Source organism: Megalobrama amblycephala, unplaced genomic scaffold (assembly GCF_018812025.1).
Source record: "Megalobrama amblycephala isolate DHTTF-2021 unplaced genomic scaffold, ASM1881202v1 scaffold265, whole genome shotgun sequence".
Classification (NCBI taxonomy): domain Eukaryota; kingdom Metazoa; phylum Chordata; class Actinopteri; order Cypriniformes; family Xenocyprididae; genus Megalobrama; species Megalobrama amblycephala.
Window position 1 is genome coordinate 605,367 of NW_025953341.1, and position 26,173 is coordinate 631,539.

The 26,173-nt window shown below is 37.6% G+C and overlaps 1 protein-coding gene across 1 annotated transcript; it reads right to left on the minus strand.

Moving 5' to 3' along the window:
* Positions 1 to 843: 843 nt before the first annotated feature.
* LOC125261072 lies at positions 844 to 24,129 on the minus strand. The gene is made up of 11 exons (XM_048179628.1): positions 23,807 to 24,129; positions 23,400 to 23,593; positions 22,487 to 22,596; positions 16,211 to 16,246; positions 9,760 to 10,565; positions 9,543 to 9,676; positions 8,717 to 8,844; positions 8,468 to 8,613; positions 8,021 to 8,103; positions 7,864 to 7,941; positions 844 to 3,643 (listed from the first exon to the last, which is right to left on the minus strand). Exons 2-11 carry the CDS (start codon positions 23,458 to 23,460, stop codon positions 2,754 to 2,756), a joined length of 2,472 nt encoding a protein of 823 aa, XP_048035585.1. The 5' UTR covers positions 23,461 to 23,593; positions 23,807 to 24,129; the 3' UTR covers positions 844 to 2,753.
* Positions 24,130 to 26,173: the final 2,044 nt, after the last annotated feature.

Here is a 26,173-nt window from a genome sequence, read left to right on the forward strand (position 1 = left end):
AATTAATTTGATTTATTTTTATTTAGCTATTTATTCTAAAACAAGACAATGTTACTGAATGATTTTTAGTAATGTAATGTGACGGCACAAATGGCATTTATACTCATATTTTCTTAATATTGTTAAACTTAGTAAACATCACATGGATGGGAATGAAATGATATGCAGATGACGTTATGCAGAGTAAATCTAGGCGTTGTCAGCTCCTTATATGGTTATATTGAGGAGGAGACTGGGTGGAGATGCATGTATGCACAATCATCTGCTGACTGGGATTTATAAAAGGAATTTTGCGCAGGTTGTGGCACAAGCGTGGTTTTATAAATCTAAAAACGAGCGCAAAAATCTGGCCTTTGTGTATACGCACACTTTTAGGATTAAATCTACGAAAAGTTTTATATGTGAGGCCCCAGTTGGGTATGGCTTATTCACACTGAAAAAAGCCCCAAAAAAGAATGTTTTGCGCTCTCTTTATGTGAGGAATGACAAAATGATCATGTTCAAAGTTTTCCTATTCATTCTGTTGCTCTGAGGGTTAAATTTGGTTCAGAACATGCTCAAATGTAGTCCAAACACCTCCACTTATAAGCTACTAAAAGTGACAGAGTAGTTTGCCAATGAGAAATCCTTGAGCTGATTCAAGAGCAGTGCTAGTAAAGAAATGTTAAAAAAAAAAAAAAAAACTCAGTTATGACAGTTGTAACCACTGATTGTTTTTTATAAATGTAGCCTACACATATCATTCATGACTGACCTGAATAATGGAAAACATATCTATCCCTTTCCTAATATTTGGGCTGTGCAATGTAAAACAAATTTCAGTTGTACAATCATCAATACAATTGGTAAAGTCTTTAAAATAGATTTATTTATATTTGTTTATTTTTAAATAACTAACCCCTTTACTGGAATCATAAAATCATTGAAATACATGGACATTGAGAAGTTAAAATGGTCGTATTAAATGTACAATATAATGCATTTCTTTTAATGACAACGTTGATATTACAAGCAAAAAGCTGCATCAAGGATTTCAACAAAGTCCTGCAAAGAAAATCATTTCCCAATGATTGTATCACTCATGAAAAGTGTGTTAGATAAGGCTGTGATTGCTAATTTAACTTGACATTCTGAGACTAGAAGCATTTAGAATCAAATAAATATGATGCAGCTTCAAGTCTATTTGTTTGGTCTTTTCAACAAATATGTGCTTGCAAAGTTTTGTAAAACAGACAAGATTAAGAAAATGCCCTTTAAATAAACATCTAACTAAAATAAAACTACAAATGGAAAAATTTAAACAAATATTCTACATTTTCAGACCACCATTTTCACAAATCATTTAAAGGTCACAAGAAAATAAAAGAAACTACTAAAAATGTAAAGTGGCAATTTGATGAACTTTTAAGCCAGAAATTGATGCAAATTTGTATTTCAAACATATTAAGATAAACAAAAGGGAGGGGGGCAGGGGTCATACTACACAGTATACTTCAACATTATATTAGACAGTCAAAATATCAGTTATACAGTATCAACCAATATGGGCTACTGGCTATGATGTCACACTTTTGGGCAGGGGTTGGCAACATGTGGTACACCTGCAAACATTGGCACATGGAGGGATAATCACTGGCATGTCACAATGGCTTGCATTTCATTTAAATAAAGTCCCTCGAAGTTGCGTATGGCCTTACATTATAAGGTAATCATTTCTCATAGTCACACAGCCTGTTTTATTAAGTTAGGTAAATACTATTAAAGTGTGAGATTTTAACCAGATCCTACAATCCATTCACATGACCAGAGGCGTACGTTTCTGTGATTATCCCTCCACTCAGTTATGCTGACTGCTACTCTAGGGCTTCTGTTTTCATCCATCCATATTTTTCTCAGCTGCTTTTCCTATGTAGAGTCGAGGGCTAGTTATCAATAAATAATAAATTTTAAATATAATACAAATTTTATTACATACAATCTACTCCACTTTCATACAACACAGTGAGCCTTGCAAGTTTATGTGAATGGAATCTGGGGCCTTGTTTATAAAATGTGTGTATGTACAGATTTGATCTTAGAGCGTGCGTAATCAAAAATTCACACCAATGTTCATGGAAAAGTTCTTAATTCCGCATCAGGGTCTAAGCAGACATAAGCACTTTTCCTTTTGGCAGAGAGTCGGTATACTGCAGGTATTTGGAAATCTAAGCAATTCTTGCTGCTCACCATTCTCAAGTAAGGGATTTGGATGTTGACTGATGCTGTTTTGTATGTTAATGATATTAATTAGGCTGCATTTACAAGGCAAAGATCTGAAGCCATTCATCTGCGCACAATTGTGACCGCCCTGTTAGTCCTCCCATCTCTTTTGCCTTTTGGGAAAAGATGTATATTTGTAATAATATTTCAATTCTCCAGCATATATTTCCCTGTGATCACTTCTCACTTGTAGAGGGGCCACAGGCCCTCGAGGTGCATTTTCCAACACAGTTCAGCTTAAACCTTGATTAAGCTCACCTGCCTGTAGCTTTCTAGTGTTCCTGAAAACCTTGATTAGCTGGTTCAGGTGAGTTTGATTAGGGTTGGAGCTAAACTCTGCAGAAAAGTGGATCTTGAGGACCAGAGCTGAGAAGCCATGCACTAAACACACATAGAGCAAAAGTAAATCAATCAGAATATATTAATATGATTATAGACATTCCCATTCCATTAATTACTGATAGTTGGATGAAACCTCTGAGTCTGACAACAATCTAGAAAGCAGAGCAGCGCTCACTCTTTTCTGTGGGAGGTTTCCGCCCAACATTGAATCTAGGCTTGAATGAGTGCTCCGATATCAGCTGATTTATTTCATTCTGCTTGTAGGTTCCCAGTTTTTGAGTGAGCCAAGGTCCTTTAGGTTGACTTACAGCTCCTTGAAAATATTTGATACATGCCCGACCTATTAAATATATAACCTCTGCAATGTTCAGCAAGACACAAACTCCAGACACTGCCAGCATGAAGATAGTAAAAATGGTTTTCTCTGTAGGACGGGACACAAAACAGTCCACTGTATTGGGGCAGGGATAAGAGTCACACTTCACAAGACGAACCATCTTGATATCTGGATAGATTAAGTAAAAAATGTACAAGAAAACCACCTCAAAAATGATGCGGAAAATTATGCTTATCATGTAAGTCCACCACAGTGCACCAGAGATCTTGAACTTCTGTATCTTTATGGTCTGAAATTCCTTTTCACTTCCCCGACCGGACATCTTGAGGATCTTTTTCTCTATGTGCCGCCGATGTGCGACATGCATGGCGACCAGCAGGGCCGGTGTGGACACCAGAATGAGCTGCAGAGCCCAGAGACGGATGTGAGAGATGGGGAAGAACTGGTCGTAGCACACGCTGTTGCAACCAGGCTGCTGAGTGTTGCAGGTAAATCCAGACTTCTCGTCTCCCCACACGCTTTCAGCTGCCACTACCAGCACCATGATACGGAAGATGAAGATGACGGACAGCCAGATGCGTCCAATGCCTGTCGAATGCCGGTTCACACCACTGATCACAGCATAAAACGAAGCCCAATTCATGGTTGGTTTAAAGACTAGAGAGAAGAGAATCCAAAGCACAATCCAATGACTTTTATATGGTTCTTGACAGATTCAGAGAGATCAAAACACTCCCCAACTCTAAATTGAGTTCTTCTTAAACTAGCCAGAACGTTGGTTGAGAGAATATGCCTAGAGTGCAGAGCTGAAGAAGCTCAAATATAAGATTTAACACTTTTTAGTCACTAAATTATATCTCATTTCTCCATTTTTGTTATTTCAGTGTTCCAATGCATTTACAATGAAGGTTCTTTATTGGCATCTACAGTTCCATGAAGAACCTTTAACATAACCTTTAACCATCTTTCCAATGGACAAAACGTTCTTTATTGGCATCTACGGTTCCATGAAGAACCTTGAACATAACCTTTAACCATCTTTCCAATGGACAAAACGTTCTTTATTGGCATCTACGGTTCCATGAAGAACCTTGAACATAACCTTTAACCATCTTTCCAATGGACAAAAGGTTCTTTATTGGCATCTACGGTTCCATGAAGAACCTTTAACATAACCTTTAACCATCTTTCCATTGGACAAAAGTTCTGTAGTCTGTATGTACTTCACACTAAGAATTATTTTAAGATCAGTGTACCTAAAATGTAGAAAATAGTCATAATAAAGGATTACTTCAACTTTTGACTGGTAGTGTAAAAACATATTCAGATGTCATACACAATAGCTCTAATCACATCAGCTTATAAACTGCCAATTACAAAACGTTAAAGATTAACACTTTAGTATAGGGAACACATATTCACTATTAACTACGACTTTTCCCTCAATAAACTCCTAATTTACTGCTTATTAATAGTTAGTATGTTAGTTGTTAAGTTTAGGTATTGGGTAGGATTAAGAATGTAGAATAAGGTCATGCAAAATAAGGCATTAATATGTGCTTAATAAGTACTAATAAGTAGCCAATATTCTAGTAATATGCATTCTAGTAATAAGCGCCTAGTTAAAAGATCCTAAAATAAAGTGTTAATGATTAATGAAATCCTAACAAATTAATGCAAAATAATGCTAAACCAAAAATTTTTCCTGGCACAAAATTCTGAATCTGAGCAAAAAATTTACCAGGTTCAAGTGTGTGAGAAAGCAGCTTATGCTGTACCAGGTTCAATTATGAAGAACAACAGACTATATTCTTGGCATTTAGATATGGTTGACAAAAATACAAATATGTTCTGGTCAATTTGGAGCTGGTTAAGAGCTTGGGCGGTGGTCTAGAACCAAATATTGTCACCTGATACGAGACAACCTGGCCAATAGCAAGCTTACAGTCGACCCACACAATAACCTCCACATACACAAGTATAGGATATTTGCTGTGGTCAAAGCAATTCATCTCTTCAAACTACATAAAAAAATCTAAATTCCCACTTGCAAAAAGGATTTCAATTTTATGATGTGGTCCAAAATTTCTAAATGAGTACTGAGCAGTCAAATGAACATATTTGATAATGGTATATTAGAAGATCTATAAAGCAGTTTACCTTCAGCTGAGATAATAAAGAGACATTTCCAGGAAACAGCTAATGGCCTCACTAATGATCACCATGCCCTTTTGCAAATGCAATGAACTAACACGCTACTAGCCACAACCCTGCACTGTGGCTGTCATATGCACTTATATAACCCATTTATACACAATGCGGCTCTTCATGGAGGCTAACAAGACTCTTCAGAATTCAGATCAAACGCCTTGATTTCCACCCACCCAGGGCAAAAGAAAGAATCTGTGTGGACACAATGAGCAGCAACATTATTCATTGTGCCTGGCAGGGAGAGGAAATGAGGGGCGTTTCTGACCCGCTCTCACTTTATCAAACACAGCACAATTTATCAAAGAAGGTCGAGTTGTTAAGAAATAACACTGTCAGGCTTTTGTGTATATTTCTAGGTTCAAACTGTGGTGAAATTTTCATTTTATGTAAATGACAGATTTTAGACAGAATTTTACAGAAAGAAAAATGCCAGTGTGTTATGCCAGAGTTATCTGAAGATAAGATCACAGGATCTGAAGATGGGACACCAGTAAAATAATTATTTGCAGATTTCTGCATTTTGTTGAATAGCTCCAACTTTGGCATACAAGTTCCCGATCTATAGGGAAAACAACTATTTTACAACACTGAAAAAAACAATAAGTAGAATTTACTCAAGTTTTTGCACGAATAAAAATTAAAAGTAAATTTCACACACATGGAAATTAAGTATATTTCCTTAACTGAGTAAAATTAACAAAGTGATATAACTTGGCCTGTTAAATTATATTTAGTAATTTTTACTTCTGATGTAATTAATATAATTAAGTAAACCATTTGCTCTTTTAAATACATTTTGTTTTATGCAGTGCTGGTTTAAATGTTACTCTTATAATGTGACAAAATAATACTGAGACAATGTGCAGTTAAAAGTCCTTTATTAAGAAGGAATATCAATCCAAGAAATAAGCATTTACAGAAACCTATAATGCTTTTTAAAGGTTTAAGCAGCTTGATCAACGATAAACATCCACGTTCAATGACACATTAAACATTAGAACTCTAAAATTAGCAGTTCTATGCATCAATCAGACAGCTTCTTAATCTCAGTATCAAAACATTTTGAAACACTTTCTAATTTAAGAAAAACGCAACCCAACTTATTATTTTGACAAAATCTTGTTCTTCCTCAACAGGTTCACATAAATTACTTTCATCAACAATCAATTCAGTATCTTCAGGTGTTCATATCAAAATGTTTGAATCAATATAAAAATCAACTGTTCCCCTGTGTGGACTTAATGGTTTTCGTTCCAAACCCGTAAGACCTTCGTTCAACAGAGTATAATTTTTGTGCGCAAAAACAAAACAAAAATGACTTTATTCAACAATATCTTCTGTTCTGTGTCATTCTGCTACACTCTTTACGTCCAGTGCTTCCAGGTTCTATGTCAGAACACCGTCTCATTTTTTTTTTTTTAATAAAGTACTTGAAGCAAATTTTAAATGTACGTCTTGAAGCAAGGAATGTGCGCATGAACAGAAATTAAAACATTTGCCGTTTATTTTTTTTGTCCGTTTTCTTAATTTCAGAATCCTTTGTGCCTTCGTTGCAGTAAACCGGTTGAGGGACAGAAGAGAGAGCCCGAACACAATTAATTTTAGAGAATTATTTTAGGTTATTCTCATATAAAAGTTCATCTGATCAGCCTAACAAGCAGAACAACATCTGAGGCATAAAAAGAAAAACAGCTTTTTATTGGTTGCTTATCCAAATGAAACTTTAGAACACAGAATCATATTTTTAAAAACCAAAAGACATCATTGCAAAAACAGTAAGCTCAAACAGGCACCTCTTAAATGTGCTTCCGTTTGAGAAGGCTGATATAAATTTAAACCAGGCGTTTCAAACTTTGGCCCCCTTTTTTTGTGGCTCTTCAGGTTTTTTGTCCTTAAATCTGGCTGTCAAATCACTCTGACGTTTGAAATCTCTAATTAGAAGTGCTGCTTCCAATTTAACCATTTAAGCAATGCAATCTTTTCATTACTCCACTACACATGTGCATTTGCTAGATATGAGGGAGAGAAAGGTCTGTCCGTGAATCAGTAACTGAATATTTCTCTTCAAACTCATCATTTGTGTGCACATTCACATTAGCATCCACTCTCCGCACAGAAAACCTGAAGAGCAAAATCCAAAATTCACAAAAAGATAAGAGTAATAACAAAAAAATGTTCCTTTTCTGTTCATGAAAACATTGCATGTTGTAATTACTGATTTGTCTTCTTCAAATTAATGTTCTCTGAGGTATGAGAACATGCTAGTTTGTTGAGAAAATCAGGTTAACATCCAAGGTGGTGTCCCAAAAGACTTTAAGTGTCCCATGTTGACAGCACTGATGCTGGGACGATTTATATCTGTGTATTCATTTCAACAAATAAAGTTTCAGTAAGATTGTTCAGAAAAAAACAACAGACCAGAGTCAACTTTAGACATTCTTCTATATTAGAACTGCTGTTTTTTTTAATTATGCATTAAACATCTAAACCAAAAGGAACAAATTCTACAGCAATGAACATCTCCAAATATTTTCTGTAATACAATCTATCTTGTAACAATGTACACAAACTGAAAGTGAAAAACAAAAGTGAAAAAAATTTCCATAAATTTCCATAGTTAGAGGTACATATTGTAAAGTATGTATATTGTCACAGAGAAAGGATCAACAACAAAAACGCATAGGTTTGGTGATGGCTGAACACATAACATCATTTCCTGTTTTGACGGTAACAGGAAATCAAATACTTCTCCCACTCTGAGGACTGTTGTCGTGTCTGTTTTTGGATATCACCTGGGAAATAACATCAGAAACGTTACTATAAAGAAGTTATGTCCATTGTGTTATTATCTTCCTGTTATATGACACCCACTTCTCTTCAGCCCCTTGTGCTTGTTACTTCTGTGTATGGCAAATCTGTTCTGAGCAAGTCTCACAGAGAGGGAATCACCTCTCCTAAAGGAATCAAACACAAAGGACAGACATTAGAAATTACTATTGATCAAAAACTGCTGAGACTGGGAATTAGAAGCCAGGCAAAAACATTTCAGTTAACTCTTAACAGCATGCACTTCATGATTTATTTTATTAAGTTTATCTGCAACAGCGTTTTATTAAAATTTGGTAAAACTCAAGTTTAAAAGAATCCAACCAACCAAACACACACACACACAACTTTAGATTTACATCAGACAAGGAAAAAAATGGTTTGATAACAGTAGTTTGCTCAAGTAGGAATAGATCTTTTTTTAGATGGGATTAGTCAGCGTCAACTGTAAGTCTTGTCAAAATAATTAAAATGAGAATAGGGTCGACTTACCTCATGGCACCAATCTTTCCCTTTTCCATGAAGAGTTCAACTTCTTCTTCTGGGTAAATCCTGGCATAAAGAGTCTTGCTCTGCACTTTACTTTTGAACCAGCTGATCGCTTCAAAAGACCAGGTTTCTCCATTTACTGGCCTCACCTATAACATACAAGTTAAAATACAGCTTAATGCTTTAAAAAAAGAAAGCTACAGTACTGAAATACAAAACTGAAACTACAATAATATTAATACCATCACCTACATTTGCCAGTGAGACCTGCAGAGCTTGCAAAGGTCTGGATGCAATTTCTCCACTCATTTCCTTAATATCCCGAAGAGACACGCAAATGTCATCTCCATAGTCAATCCTCCTGACTTCCACCTTAATGTCTGTGCAGAAATTATCATCAATGACTACGTTTACCTGCACACTCATAGTGTGATTATAATGAGACTTAGCCAATATTGCAATTAAATTTTACTTCATATAAACACAATACTTTGATTACATTAAGCTCATAATCATAGTAACCACAATCATAGTAAAATGTGGTGTATGTGGTGTAATGTGGTGTGTGTTAATCACAATAAACAGGCATGTAAAAACATTAATGGCATCTATTCCACTCTGACTGAAGTGCACGTGCTTGTGCTACCGCTATGTTTACGAATCTGTGCATTACATTTTTGGGCTGCTGAAGAAACTGACTTTATGTTGACAATGTTGTGCGACATGAATATAATGCAGTATACTTAAATCCAAAAAGTCAATAGAAATGTATTTTGCATTTGATGCAAGAAGATGTTTATTGGGGTATGTGTTGAACAGCTGTAAAAATACATTTACTCTGAATATTGAAAATAATCACATTACTGATGCACATGTAAACGTATTTAATATTTCCATCAATGACAAAAAATGAGGTGTTTAGAGTTACTGCTAAAGTTAGAAATTAAACATGAAAAATCAGATTGTCAAAGGCAGCAGGAAAAAAACATTGCATTTCACATATGAAATAAATTATGAACAGGATAATGAAAATATACATTTTTGGGTGAACTGCTCATTTAAAATGGCTTTGTCTTACCTCCACTCAACTGACAAATTTTGATGACCTGGCCACGGCACCATATCTCCTGCTTGGGAAACCACGCCATGACATAAGCTCCAATATCTGGGATGCTTTTCATCTCTGCAAAAGATCTACTGCTATTCCTACTTCTTAATAATAAAGAAAACAGAAAAAGAGAGATACTAGTACCTGAACTGTACAGACACAGTAATAATAAAACAAAGATACTTACAGCATGATTTCAGACAGTTCACAAAGATTTGTGTCCTTGTGTTGGATGAAGAACTTGTTTGGGTGAACAACGTGGGTGATAACAACTGGTATCTCCTCAAATTTGCGACTCTGAAACTCTGGGATTTGGATATGTACATCATCTTCAAGTTCATCAGTCAGTGTGCCGGAGCCTTTACAGCCCTCCAGAGGACACGACTCTTCTTTTGAGGAACAGTTGCTTTGGCTGGAGAGGTTGGCAATTTTCCAGTCATCTTGGAAAAGAAAATCAACCATTTCATTTGGGAATGGCTCGGCCTTCGAGTGATTTGTCTCTGAGAAAATATTCCCAGTATCCCACAATTCACTGTTTGTGGTAATCATCCAGTGGTAGGCCACACAATCAACTCTGTTGCTTTTCTCTGCAAATATGGGTTCAGAAAATTTCCCCTCAGAAAAGACCTCATTCTCCACGTCCTTCTTGGCACTGGTGATAACCAGGACTCTCTGATCCACAGATGCCATTGCATTAATATTTTGTTGCTGCTTTAGCCTCAATGATGCCTGAGTTATGTTGGTCCTATATTTGACTTCAGTAGCTGATGAAGCCAGTTCAGACACTTGTTTTGAGTTTCGAGTCATTTTCAGAAAGTGAATGAGCTGAGAGGATGACAACTTATGACGATGAATTTCGTCACTTCCAGTATTTTGCTGAAATGTGTTTTTTGGATTAGGATAAATCTGATTTGGGTTGAAGATCTGATTTTGATGGCCTTTCGCAGGTATTCTCTGATGCATGTTGATCTTCTGAACTGCAAATCCTGCTGGCTGTTCTTGATCAAAAACATCCAACATATGTCATAACAGTTTCAAGTTCAATGTTGCTTCTATCATTTGAGCAATTGTTTAATCATTAGTTAAAAACATTTTATAACATGGACCAGGGTCAGAAATTAACCAGGGCTAAAATCTTACAAAAAGTGAACGAAATGCTCAAGATATTTAAATGTATAGACAAAAAAGTATCAGTATTCACTAGGGCTACCCCCAATAGTCAACTAACCATTAGTCAAGGAGAAGAGGCTTAGTCGACCAAACCTTTTGTCCAAAAATTTTCACAGAAAGTGGCGAAGTCAAGCAAGTCTATGTGGTAAATACAGTACATCAGGCAGGACATACAAACGTTTGCTTGTCATTCATCTAACTTAAATATGGCTTGTCATCTGAAACATAAGTGGTAGCAACTTTACATGGCCGCTCGCCTTAACATTAACCTACAAAAATGTGGGCTATTCAAGTGTTTGTGCGGAGTGTGGAAGCTGAATAGTAGCAAGCTTACTGCATGCCAGCTAACATGGAGGCACCGGTGCGATCACTTGCACTTAAAATACTCCGTCATTTCTTGTCATACAGATCAGAGTAATATATCTTTTGAATCTGTGAAGAGTATTTTATTTGTGTGCACTCACAAGAACAAATAATAAAAGCAAACAGAGTGCGCTTCCTGCCATCTCTCTCTGTGAACCTGGGCACGCCGAAAAGAAAGAACCAAAACTCCATGTAAACTTGCCTCACAGACAAAGCAAAATGTCTAATTTTAAATTAATCAATTTAAATGGAAAACAATCTGTAATCTGTATGAAACGTGCAAATAGGCGTGTCCACTATTGCGGAGATGACGAGTCAGTATCAACGACTTCACTGCAGCCGAAATTACAGAAAACACTAGTTTATCAATAATTAAAATGTTAAAGCAGTCTCCTTGCCGTTTTCCCCTGACGCATTTATAATCATTACTTCTGCCGGTGCACTGTGGAAAGCTTTGTGTGTGCGCTTGAACACTGATTAGACTATGTAGGCATTAAAGGCTCTTTATTATGATTGATATGGTTTTTTTTAATAAACATGCAATTATTTGACTAATCACTTAAAATACTACTAGTCTACTACTACTAAATTACTAAACTACTACTAATACTACTAAAAGACTACTAGTTGACCAGAAAAATGTTTAGTCGAGGGCAGCCCTAGTATTCACTCTCTTAAAGGCAGTAGCAGCTGATTGTAGAGGAAACATGAAGTCAAAATCTGTTTAATGTTGTGTGTTGTGCAAGTTACAGATAAGATAATTACTTTCTTTAACTCAATTTTTAATGAAGAAGCAGTCATTCTTAATTGCCCTTGCTTTGATTTAATAACATCTTAAATGTGTGCTGGTCAGACAAAGCCTGACTTTTGTCATAAATATTTTGTCATAAATAAATATATTTAGAAAAACTATATGCTCCTATATCCATGGGTTTTAGGCACGTGACTTTTTTTTTTTGTTATGGCCGCCATCTTTAGGACCTACGCGTAGCATCTCCTTGGTGATTGGAAAGATGTCACGCACCAAAATAGCACACCACCAACGAAAAGCAACGGTATTTAACCCTGGCTGTGTTCCACTCCAATTTTAGACATGCACTCTCAAACTTCCCTAAGCACTTCCCCTCGGGGGAATCCCTGCCACCATTTTGAAGTGCGTTCCACTTTGTGAAGTGGATGAGGGAAGTTTATATGGACAGACCCTCATCCCCTCGATTTCTTCTTGTTTATGTAATTTTTATTTTCTCCAGCAGCTCATACACACATAGTATATTATATACTTTCTCCAACAACTTAGAAGCATATAGAATGGTGCGTAAAACAAAAAAAAAAAAAAAAAGGGGGGGGGGGGGGGGAATAATAAATCATCTCTATAGTCAATTCCAAGTGATCAAGGGCTTAGTGCATTTTTAAACCTTATTCATTTAAGCCAGTAGTGGGCACTCATGCACCATAAGTAATGACCCACATCCGAGTCCACGAGATGGAGGGAAGTTAGCGAGTAAGGAGCATAAAAATTTGGAGTGGAACGCAGCCCCTTTCATGCATGGTGTCCACTACAGTGGACAGATATTTGAAAGCCATTTTAAACCATTTAAGTTGTAGTACCATGTCCCAACCACCAAGTGGTGAATACTCAAAGTAGGGCTGGGCAATTTTTTCAATTAATTCGAATTTACATTTTAAGACGATTTTGTTTTTTCTTAAATCGAATTATTGCGATTTTTAATAAAAATGTTGACTCGCGCATCCAATCAGATATATCGTCATTGCACCAGTGGCAGAAGAATTAAGAGATGTTATTTTCCGACCACCTGATGGTGCGCCCGATTAACTGCTCACGCGTGACAGCACTTAATGAAGAAATGTAATGTAGAAATAGCGCATCATGGAGATGGATGGCTCTTCACGTCAAGATGACCTTGTGCCAAAGAAAGGTAGTAAAGTTTCCTCTGTGGTTTGGAAATGGTTCGGATTTGAGAGGTCAGACGAACAAACTTTTGTCAAATGCAAAATATGCAAAAAGTCTGTTGCGACCAGTAGTGGCAGCCAGTGCCGCGTTAAGCCTTCACGGGGCCCTGGGCTAACAAACGCAAACCACCACCATTTCTAGGATTGACAATAACAGTAGGCTCATATGCGCTCCTCCATCATTATGACTTTGCATTGCTGATCTATAAAATGTACAAAATAAAATTAAAATTAAAAAAGGCTTTTTAACAAGTCCAAGTTTAAATTCGACCGATTCGACTCTGGCTTTGGAATTTCAGAATGGTCATAGCATCATTTCAGATGCGATGTGTCCGAAGATTATTCTAGTTGATTAATTATTCTGTCACAGACGTTTTTAATGCATGTTTTATTCCTAATAAATTTACTATTAGTTTCTTCTCTAAATATGTTTCCATCCTGTGTTATGTGCATTTTATTTTGTTGAATAAAAAGTATCCATTCCAACAAGTGTACAAGTTACATTTGTTCACATCTTGTGCAGTATCTTAAAATGTGCAGAGGTAGCCGTTTCTTTCAGAAAACCAATATGACTCATTTAAAATTCTGTACTACTTACATTACTGCATGCATAAGTTTCAGAAACCCACTTTAAAAATGACTGTCAAATGCAACAGATCATCGTTAAGACATGGTATGGACACTTTCTTTGTCCATTTCTTCAGCTTCTTAATGATTTTAGTAGTAACATTTAACATAGATAGGCTTTAGCAAGTTATTGACAACATTATTTCTATTATACTTAAATTTTACGAATGTGCACACGGCTTCTGTCTCGCGCACAGACGCGCGTACGAGCCTTTGAAAGTATTTGGCTGCAGAAAAACGCATTCAGCTTGTGCACTGTGCACTATCCAGTGGACATTTTGTTTTCAAGCACTCAATTTACTTTCGCATGGGCTGTTACAGTACACACACGGTCTGTGCCATCACAAAAATTGGGCTGCACGCGGACGTCCGCGAACCCTCCTGATGAAGAAAATTACGTGATGCGAACACCCGAAGTATACCTTGGTGTTAAGGCCGTAATAGCAGGCCACCAATCCACCCAGGCCCATATGCATGTGCATACCCAGACGCTACGCCACTGTCCTGGTTGTATTCCTGCGTGTGTGTCCGCTGCGCCAGTGACTCTTGATTCGGGTGTGTGACGATGATGTGTTTTAAAACGCAAAAGAAGATTGTCTCGGGGGCCCCCCAGTGTTCGGGGCCCTGGGCTGCAGCCCATGTTGCCCATTAGGATAACGCGGCCCTGGTGGCAGCACGACTAATTTATTCCAGCATTTGAGACAAAGACATCAAGCTGAATACGAAGAATGCTCAAAGTTAAAGGTGCCCTAGAACTTTTTTTTTAAAAGATGTAATATAAGTCTAAGGTGTCCCCTGAATGTGTCTGAAGTTTCAGCTCAAAATAACCCATAGATTTTTTTTTTAATTCATTTTTTTAACTGCCTATTTTGGGGCATAATTAGAAATGAGCCGATTCAGGGTGTGTGGCCCTTTAAATCCCGTGCTCCACGCCCCAAGAGCTCGCGCTTGCCTTAAACAACATAAAAAAAGTTCAAACAGCTAATATAACCCTCAAAATGGATCTTTACAAAGTGTTCGTCATGCAGCATGTCTAATCGCATAAGTACAGTGTTTATTGTTTATTGACTGTTACGTAACAGTCGGTGTTATGTTGAGATTTGCCTGTTCTTCAGAGGTCTTTTAAACAAGGAGGAAGCAATGGAGTTTGAGACTCACTGCATGTCTTTTCCATGTACTGAACTCTTGTTATTTAACTATGCCGAGGTAAATTCAATTTTTGAATCTAGGGCACCTTTAAGAGATGAAAACAAGCCAACAGTCTGCCATCCAAGTGAAACCGGTCCACCTAAAATTGCAAAACGGCAGTTGTCATTAGCGGTATCATTTTCTAATGCCATTCCTTACGACAAAACGGCGCCCCGATGGCAAGAAATTACAGACGCTGTGGCATTTCATATCGCTAAGCACAGGGTTCCCATACACATCTTCGAAAAGCCAGGGTTCATAAAAATGCTACACACTGTTGATCACTGTGGATCCAAAATACAAGATGCCAAGCTGCAAGTATTTTTCATAAGTAGCTATTCCCCGAATGTACATTGATATGCATGAAAAAGTAGCGGAGCAGTGTGAGAAGGCATCTTTTTTTTTCTACGATGACTGACCTGTGTAGTAGTCGTACTCTTCAGTCTTACATGAGCCTCAAAGCCCATTATGTTAAGTTTTTGCCTTCAGACATGTTATTTTCCTGACGATCATACTGGGGAAATAATTGGTCAAGGACTTAAAGATGCACTGGCTTCTTGGAAGCTTGTGGAGGATCGACACGCGTGTGTAACCAGTGATAGTGGAATGAACATGATTAAAGCAATGAAGATGAACGAATGGACCCATCTTCAGTGCTTTGGACATCGTCTTCACAATGCCTTTGGTAAGTAGGATTAATAATGCAAACAATAAAATCACAGTTAAAAAATAAATAAAATAATGCTGGCTGACTAATAATAACAGTTATCCCCATTTTACGTCTAACCAACTCTTAATAAAAAAAGATTTAATAAATATTTTCTTTAAAAAAAAAAAAAAAAGAAAAAAAAAAAGTATAATTTATTAAAATCATTGTTCCTGTCAAAAAAAAAAAAAAAAACGACAGTTTAATGGTTATAGACTCATTTTCATAATCTAAAGTTATGAAGGAAAAAGCTCTTCACAATATTTCTGTCACACAGATAAATTAACTGCTATTTTTAACTGCTAATTGTGGTTGTAATTGTGTTTTCCTTCAGCTGGAAAAAGAGAAGGGATCTCGCATCTGCACAGGCTGAGCTCGGCCTACCCTCTCATCAGCTCATTACGGAGAGCCCCACCAGGTGGGGTTCAAGACAAAAGATGACCGAGCAACTTTTAGAACAGGAGAAAGCCATATCTCAGGTCCTTGGCTCTGATAAAAAAAACTCTGCAGTTTGTTCCAACATGGCAAGACATTGATGTCATGGAATCCGTAAATAAAGCTGTAAGAGTTCACTGATGCATTGTCGGGTGAAGCATATGTGAGTGTCTCATACCTCAAACCAGTGCTCCATCTTTTCAACAGTAGCTTTCTACGAGCACAAGACAATGATACAGAATTAACAAAACATATCAAAAGCATAATACTGCAGTACTTCAACTGCAAATACAGTGACCCTGAGACGGATGAACTCCTCAGTGTAGCTTCACTGATGGATCCCAGGTTCCGTACAACTTACAATACGAACTGTACGAACATGACATGTTGGAGGGAATCAAGCAAACAGTTGTTAAGGAGCTGACATCTTTGTTGCCAGACAAAAAATCTTGAGACAACAGTTCAGATGACTCAGGACATGGAGCAGGAATAACAGAGAACAGAAGTTGGGGTCAAAAGGAAGAAAACCGTGGCAATCTTTTTTTTTAACAGCACCACAACCACAACGTCATTCAATCAGAAGACGACAAAGTCAAAGCTGAGCTGACAGCTTATTTGATGTCTCCTGATGTAGATTCAGACACAGACCCACTTCACTGGTGGAAGGTTAATGAAAAAGAAGACAGACTGGTCTTCTTTTCAAGAAACCTGTAAAGAATGACTACATGTGATTTATCAACATGTTTTATGTTTGCATGATGGTCTGTAAAGTGCTGTTAATAATAATAATACCACTGGTGTTAATGATAATAGTGGTGTGAATTTTCTTGACTTTTTGAGTTGACAGATAATGTTTACATTGGTTAAAATGGGTATTTTCTTACTCTGTGTTCAGTAGGGGTGTAACGGTACACGTATTCGTACCGAACCGTTTCGGTACAGGGCTTTCGGTTCAGTGCACTTGTGCACACGTCGATCAGAGCGAGAGAGCAAGAGCACGCCCATCAACGCGCATTCGACTTTACGGAAGTCGTCGGCAGCGCTGCACAGGTCACAGGACTTCACGAAATCAACAATGTTACCAAAGAAGTGTGTTTTTGGTTGTGAGGGAAAGATAACCTTGCTTCCCAAAGAATTAAGTGGAGCTGAGAGTTTTGTGCTCACACATTACATTGATGAGCTCTTGATATTTGTTATTGAAATAACCATAGAAATTGATAGTTGCAATCACTTTTTTTATTGGTTAAAATTAATGGAGAATATCTTGTGTTTTTCTGTGGCTGGTCGAGCCCTCAGGATCGGCGCTTATGGTTTCATAAACAAGGTCCCGTTCTACTCTGGATTTACAGATCGTTTGAAACAAAGATGGAGCAGTCACAGCGGTAATGATCCAGTCATGAGTCGGAACCACAGGTGGTGAGTAAAACTGCTTCAAATATCTGTTTTGTTGGCAACAGGAGTCTAAGTGCAAATAATGTAAACAACACGAACATAGTAGTGAATTCATAAATTCATTATTCATCATTCACTATACGCTATATTCATTATAGTGATTCAAAAGTTATCTAGGAATAATGCGATGGTGTATTGTGTGTGTTTAAATACATTTGTTTAGCTGACCATTGATAGCTTGCAGACGATCGCTTCGCAAAAGCTGTGCGTGCTCGTCACTCTTTAGCTCCGCTCACACGGCATGCCTCCAGGCGCTCGGCTGTTTTCAGAAAGACTCTGTACAGCGCATGTATCTTTTATAAATATGATAAAACTAAAGACTTTTTGGAGATGTGAAAGATGCACTACTACTCTATAGTTACACAAGATTAACATGAGATTGGCAGGAACTGTGTGATCCCCCCCCCCTCCTCCCTCCTTTAATTCTTTCCACATAGAGCTATTCATCAGCTATTCATCAGACTCCGATGTTTAAAGGGGACCTATTATGCCCCATTTTACAAGATGTAAAATAAGTCTCTGATGTCCCCAGAGTGTGCATTGTAAAGTTTTAGCTCAAAATACCCCACAGATAATTTATAGCATGTTAAAGTTGCCACTGGTTAGATGACCAAATAAACTTATAAAATTCATAAGTACATAGTGCATAGTGTATAGTGTGTCACTTGGGAAGCAACTCTTGTTTTTTTTGTTTTTTTTTAAGTGCAGATTTATGGTGCATGTTCTCAAGACTCTGTCACTATGGAAACAAAGACGCTAAAATGCAATCACATGCAAATTTGAGCTTCTCTGCCATTTCTTGTGAAACTGATTTCATTATTATTATACTAGTATTATCTATACTGCAAAATACTTTTGTTTATTCAAGTATGTATGGGCCTATGTAAAATAAACATCTTTGTCATAATAATTCCAGGTGCAGTTCACTCTCATCCAATAAGATTCCATGTAGCATTTTCATTGATCAGTCACCTATTCTGATTGGTTGATAACTTTTTACAGCGTTTAATCCAGAAGTGAATTAATTTCTAGTGCAAGAGCACAAAGAGATTCACGAATGCACAGGACACAGTTTGAACGTGCACAGTTCATAAGAGAGCACTATATTTTGAAAGCGCAATCCAGTTTTGCGCGAGAGCAAAGGAAATTGCGCGCGAGCGGAGAGATTCGCGCACGCGCATTACATGGATGTGCTCTCGCGTCACAATAGAGTGCCTCAGGGATGACGCATTTTTGTAAGCAAAACCCGGAAGCAAGTTAGCATTTTAGGACTTCCGGTTCCAACGCCGTCAAGTCTATGGGTTTTTTGAATGGGTTTTTGCTAAATCGCCTGAAATAAGGTCTGTGGTTAACAAAGCCTCTAAATACTTTCACGTTTTGATCTATGACATAAAACACACCAGTTATAACCCACTTGTGATTTTTTAAACTTTTACTGTGTCTTAAAATCGGCAGTTGCTAACAAATTGCTAAAAGGGACTACTTCCTTTGGAGGGGACTTTAGACGTCATCATTAAAAACGGGACATTTGGACAGCATTTCTCATGAAAAAGTGGATAAGTATTCATACACAGCGCAGATCATAATCAGCGAGCATGTTTTTAAATAAAGTTGTTTTTTAAATACAGTTTGAGGAAGCTTGGTGGTGATGACGTTTATAGCGTACTGTTAGCCTTTTATATCTGACGACTTTATTTAGGCTTCAAAATCTATAAATGTTGTGTTAACTTGTAAAGATTATCTTGACAGACAAAACGTGTAAGTGTCATAACCCTTTGTTAAACACAGAGCTTATTTTCTGCGATTTTCCAAAAGGCTATGGGAAAAATGCATAGGCTTTCAACTGAGGGAACCCGTGCGCCGCTAACTTCCGGGTTGGCCTACAAAAACGCGTCATCTCTGGGGCCATAGGCGTAATTTACGGGTGGGACGGGTGGGACATGTCCCGACCACTTTTTGAAACCTCTCGTAGCACGGATATGTAATACAAAAGAAACACCTCTAGTTGATTATCAATTTGAGTTAATAATAGGCGATCTGGCGCTAGAATGTGTTGTTTTTGAAATCTTGTTGAGTGCTCGTTGTCGCTGCTATCAGAGGCGCAACAGTGTTCTCTTGGCGCTCGTGCACACTGAGCAGTGTTCACACGGACGAGCGCTTCAATCTATCGCTCTGTTGCAGAGACTCTCTATTTGTTAGGTTGAAATCACAAAACAAAATAGCTACACATAAACGTATCCCTGCTCTTGATATACAATCTTATTGAACATCTTTGGTTTTAATAAAAAAAAAAATAAAAAAAAATCATACACGGTTGGGGTTAGAACCCAGAACCTCTTGCACGCTAAACGAAAATGACAATCCATCAGGACAATCTGATATCAACTGCGGATCCTCGTATTTATTAACTAATATACATACTCTCGGGACTAATGGCACATACACATTCCTGTCCCAGCCACTTTTTAAAACAAAGTTACGCCACTGCCTGGGGCACTCTATAATGCGGTCTCGACATTTGTCAGTAAAGACGGGTGGTATGGTCAGGGGCGCCGCCAGGAATTTTGGCCCCATGACAAAAAAATCTAATTGGGCCCCCTCTGCGCAGCTGTTGTCACCACATCTCTAGGACCTAACTGTCCCATCAAAAGCTTTACATAACTCTAATCAAAGGCTTGCAACTGTCTTGCTTCTTGTAGTTCAATACTAGTACCAGGGCTGGACTGAGGCTGATTTTCATGCCGTTAAGTAAATTTAATGCTATTAAATTCTGTCATCATTTACTCACTCTCATGTTGTTCCAAACCTGTATGACTTTCTCTCTTCTGTAAAACACAAAAGAAGATATTCTGAAGAATGTTGTCAACCAAACCATTTTGGTTAAGCTACCCTTGACTCCAATTATTTTATTTTTTGTTATACAGAAAGAAAGTAATTCATGTTTGTAATGACATTAGGGTGAGTAAATTAAGACATTTTGGGTTGAACTACTCCTTTAAAACAATAACATTTTTAAAGAGTTAACACCTAATTTATGTAAGACACTGATATCTATCTTTCATGATGCTCTCATTGAAATAACATTTTACTTAGGACTATTAAAAATGTCATAAAACATATTTAAAGAAATAAAAAATAAAGCTTTGTCCTTATCCCATGGGATACAGGCTTTAGAACTGTTTTGTTATTATCCTTTAATTGCCCTTTTAACTGTAAAGGTGATGATACACGGGGCAACTTTTTGAGCAATGTTGCCGGGCAATGTTGCCGAGCAACGTTGCTTGGGCACTTTCCCACTGAGAATGAGCAACAAATATATATCTGGATACGTTAGATCGGTCGTGGGCAATTTTTTGAGAACCTCCAATCAGAATGTTAGCAGCCGATCACGTGACCGGTTCGGAGATTTCAGAAAAAATTCAAACAAGATGGCGGCCTCTGCGGCAGTGGAGCGGAGAAAAGGAGTGTGAACTTTTATTACGCTAGTAAATTGTCATGCGTCAACCCAAAACAGGGAATTTACCTCATATATTGCTTAAAATACCAACAACTGTCCGAAAGTAATGTGTGTATGCTGTAATGAAGCTATTGAATGATTTCAGTTAAATACTAAAAAGACGGGATTTTTCAACGTCTGTAGTAGCGTAGGCTGTAGGGCGTTTGACATTTGAATAGCTTTTGATGCGATCGACGCGGGTTCGAATCCGCCTTTTGCCGAACTCGCTCTTCTCCCTTTTCCTGTCACAAATCAGATCGGAAAGGCATTTATTTTTAATAAAAATGAAGAAAATATTTGAAAAGTTGAAATAAAGTGCCTAACAAGTGTTTATAATAAAGTATTTATTGAGTTGGCAATAGATTTGCTCCTCTCTGATTAGTTGCTGCCAACTGTCTGTTGCCCTAATTAGTTGCCCTGTGTCTCATCAGGTTGCCCGTTGACGGCAACATTGCCCAGCAACATTGCTCAAAAAGTTGCCCCGTGTATCATCACCTTTAGATCATGGTAGACAGAGCACAGGTAAAACCATGCTTCTTATTACCTTGGGTATATGGTTTCTAAAATAAATAATAAACAATAGATTGTGTAATAAAATATTGTAAGCACAGAAAATACAAAAACAGTCTTTATGAAAGAAAGTGATTTATATTCCGCAATATTAAACAAAAGTAGGCCTAATAATAGCAGCATTTTTAATAAATACATTTCTGCCAAAACACCATATTTCTTCACTGGTAGTAGCTGCAAGGTAAATTACTATAAAGGTGGTGGTTTTGGACTGACAAGCTTGTAGTTGTGTGTATTGGCATTTTCCAATTTACCTCGTCATGTCTTTACATGGTCGCAGCTGTTTTCAGCTAGATTCATCACCGAACCTGTAATGTTCCCATATCACACGACTGTTTTAAACAATTCTGAGACAAATCTGAAAGGATCAAGGCATCAAGCGACTTGCGCTGTTTATTACTTCATAGGGCGGCAGTGGTGAGCGGGTATATTTGCCTTTTGCAGTTTGTCATGCGCTCCAATTAAAAACAAAAAACAGCGCGGGAGGGGGAGGACTCTCTCACTTTGGCCTGTCAGTTCAGAAGACAAACCAATGGGCCAGTCCTTGGCAAAAAAAAAAAAAAAAAAAAAAAAAAATAGCCTTTTATCAGCCCCAAAGTGCGTCGGCCCACCGGGAAAATGCCCGGTATGCCAGATTACCAGTCCAGCCCTGGTCTCTGTATTTCTTGCGCGCCTTGCATTGATTGACTGTCTGCGACTAACTAAACACCGTCTCTGATGAGTGCGCTAAGGCAGGACCAAACCATTTCATGCAGATACAGGGGGGTGGTCGGTCAATATGGATATTTTATTTTTTGGTCAATGGTGATATTTAACTTTTATTGCCAAAATAAGTAAAATCAAAGACATCATTCATTTTATTATTATTTGAAATATACTCAATGATGATGGTTTATATAGTGTATAATATAATAAAAATTTTAAATTAGTTTTTACCCATTTGTTGGGGCCCCTGTCAGTCAGGGGCCCTTGGAATCGTCCTAACTTTTCCCCCCTATACGGCGCCCATGGGCATGGTGGCAACCTACGATAGCAGCAATCCATTACTGAGGACACAGAGTTTGTAGGGATACTGTAAAACGTTAATTTCTTTGTGATTTGCTGTAATCACAGCCCACAGCAGAGCAGATAGATGGCATGTTGCAAGTCGGTCCTACAAATGGCGACCGCACCACTGTGTGACATCACATGAAATCCATGGATAAAGTACAAGAACTCATTGTTGGATTTAGAGTAAAGTACTTAATCAGCATAGTGAAAAGTACTTTCAATTAAACATTAAAATTAAAAAGTAGTGATAGATTAACCATATTTTTATTCTAGCGAGCACTAGTCAGACTTGTCAGCACTGATAAAGATTAGTGAATTCATTTAATATGCACTGTAAATACTTCTATTATCAATAGTATCAAAACATTAAACTCACTAAAACATCAATTTAAATTACTGATAATTTAAATGTGCAAAATTGTGAAATAATATGCATTATATAGTATTTTTAAAATGGTGAAAAACAAAATTTGTGCAAATATGTGGCTACAAATAGTATAAAAATACACCATGGGGTAAAATACGTTAACATTTTAAGGAGAACGCTACTAGTTTTAAATTTGAAAATGCTACAACAGCGAGGAAGACGCATGGCCATTTAATTTTTTATTTGACCTAAAATCGCCTCCCTATAGGCCTACGCGGCACGCGAAATGAGTACATGTCCACATTTAAGCATTTCAATGGATGTGCTTGAATAGCTTGCACGTTTACAGCAAATTTAGATTAAAAATAACAGTTATGACCTAAATATGATTTCACTTACAATAACCAATGCTAAAATTCATCAGTAACTTACTTTTCGCTCCATCAGTTGCACGCAGATTCAAGCTCTGACGATTTCCCAGTTCTTGGCTCATTTTGAACGGAACATTGAATCAGTGAGTTGTTGACTCAAGAACAGCAACAGTTGGATCAATCCGATTCGCGAACAGGTTCGAATCTCGTTCACGAAACGGACATCACTCTTGCGTCATTAAGTGGCGATTTCTTCTATTCAAATAACAAGAAACGATATGTTTTAAGGAATGTACAGTAACAGTCGAGTAACAGTGAAGTAAAAGTAAGAGTTTCGCAAAATAAAAAATACTAGTTTAAAAAAAAATTACCAGTACAACAAAGTAGAAATACTTTGTTACTGCCCACCACTAGTTAGTTTAACTAACTGCTTACAACACGGTAAACTTACCAGTATCAACTTTTTACCTTTTCTGCGAAGTTTCTTCGTTTTTCTGGGTTGAATTTCTTTGTGGATGTTCACTGTCTAGTGTTGTAAATAAGAATTGCGTTTTCTCGGAGGGATGTTCATCTTTTTGGATCAGTCTATATATTTGACGAAAATCGGTAAAATTGAGGAAATTGGAGTTACCGCTTGTACACGAAGCACTTTATTAAAGCAAGAAAAAGCTGAAGAAGCGCTGCAGGTTTGTTTTAAGCAGGGCCGTTTCTAAGCATAAGCGAGCATGGCGGTCCCCAGGTGGACTCGTGACTGACTGATTAAATTCACCACGTGCACTGCTGAGTACATTTAAGCATCTCAAAAGACATGCTCGATATATATATAGGCTATATGAGAGAGAGAGAGAGAGAGAGAGAGAGAGAGAGAGAGAGACGGTATCAGAAATTATTGCATATTGAAATTTTACATTTTGAAAATGGCATTAGCGAATGCTGTGATATTTAAATATATCATTAGGCTAATATATTATTCTTATCAAATGTATGGCATTCCCAGAAAGATTAAAATTAAGAAAGAATAAAATTGAAGCAATAAAAAAAGTTTACCAAATTCTAATTTGTTATAATGCAGTTATAATATATAGATTCATATTTTGTTTTTGTTTGTACATTCATTTGAATTCACTTAATAGCAAAAGTAAACTAATAATTTAACTGGAAGTTTCATGCTTTACATTACAACTGAAAGAGAATTTAGAGAAGAGAATTGACACTTCAGCAGAAAAATTCAAAAGTTAAACATTTTTTCAAAATAGTTCAAATGTATTAGTGTTGTTAAAATAATTGTTTGCATACGCATTTATAATAATTGTTTGGATTGAGATCTGGACTCTGACTTGGCCACTGAAATCTTGTGTATTTTGGCTTTATGCTTGAGGTCACTGTTTTAGGAAAAAAAAAAAATATCCCAACACTTAGATGTCCTGCAGACTTTCCTGTATTTTTTCCTTTACCTTCAATCCTGCAGGAGCTGCTGCAGAACAGTGTTGCCAAGTCTGCGGTTTTCCCGTGGCATTGGGCTTCTTTTACACTGTTGCCGCAGGTTGTTTTTCATGTCCGCGGTTTGAAGTGACCCCAAACAACATGATATTTATCCCCTGGAATGTGACTTTTACCTGGGGAGCCCCACCAAAAAATGGGGATTTTACCCCCCGGAATGTGATTTTTACTGTGGGACCCCCCGTGAAATGCGGTTGGGATAGTTTTGAGTAGCAATTGGGTGGATTTTGTTGTGAAAACCTTGCAACCCTGCTGCAGAGAAGCATTGTCACAGCATGATGCTGTCACCACTATGATTCACTGCAGGATGGCATGTTTCAGCAATGCTTATATGTGCAGCCAGTGCTCGAAGTGGGCCAGTACGCACCTGTACACAGTACTGGCACTTCTATATTCTGTATATAGAACGGTGCATGCTAACGCGCTTTCGAGGCTATACAGTGGAACCGGATAGTTTGCAGCTCTTCAATTTTTCCACATTTTGTTATGTTACAGCCTTATTACAAAATGGATTAAATTCATTATTTTCCTCAAAATTCTACAAACAAGACCAAACATGACAACACGAAAGAAGTTTGTTTGGAATCTTTGCAAATTTATAATAAAAAAAAAAAAAAAAGAAGAAAAAAATAATCATGTACATAAGTATTCACAGCCTTTGCTCAATACTTGGTTGAAGCACCTTTGGCACCAATTACAGCATCAAGTCTTTTTGAGTATTACGCTACAAGCTTGGCACACCTATTTTTGGGCAGTTTCTCCCATTCTTCTTTGCAGGACCTCTCAAGCTCCATCAGGTTGGATGGGGAGCATCAGTGCACAGCCATTCAGGCCAAGTATTCACTATTCAGGCCAAGAGTTTAATCTTTGTTTCATCAGACCAGAGATTTGTTTCTTATGGACTGAGAGTCCTTCATGTGCCTTTTGGCAAATTCCAGGTGGGCTGTCATGTGCCTTTTACTGAGGAGTGGCTTCCGTCTGGCTACTCAACCATACAGGCCTGATTGGTGGAGTGCTGCAGAGATAGTTGTTCTTCTGGAAGGTTCTCCTCTCTCCACAGAGAAACACTGGAGCTCTGTCAGAGTTCTTGGTTCTTGGTCAGTTTGGCCATGCGGCCCGCTCTAGGAAGAGTTCTGGTGGTTCCAAACTTCTTCCATTTACAGATGATGGAGGCCACTGTGCTCATTGGGACCTTCAATGCTGCAGAAATTTTTCTGTACCCTTCCCCAGATCTGTGCCTTGATAAAATCCTGTCTCGGAGGTCTACAGACAATTCCCTGGACTTCATGGCTTGGTTTGTGCTCTGACATGCACTGTTAAGAAGCCCAGCGTTAG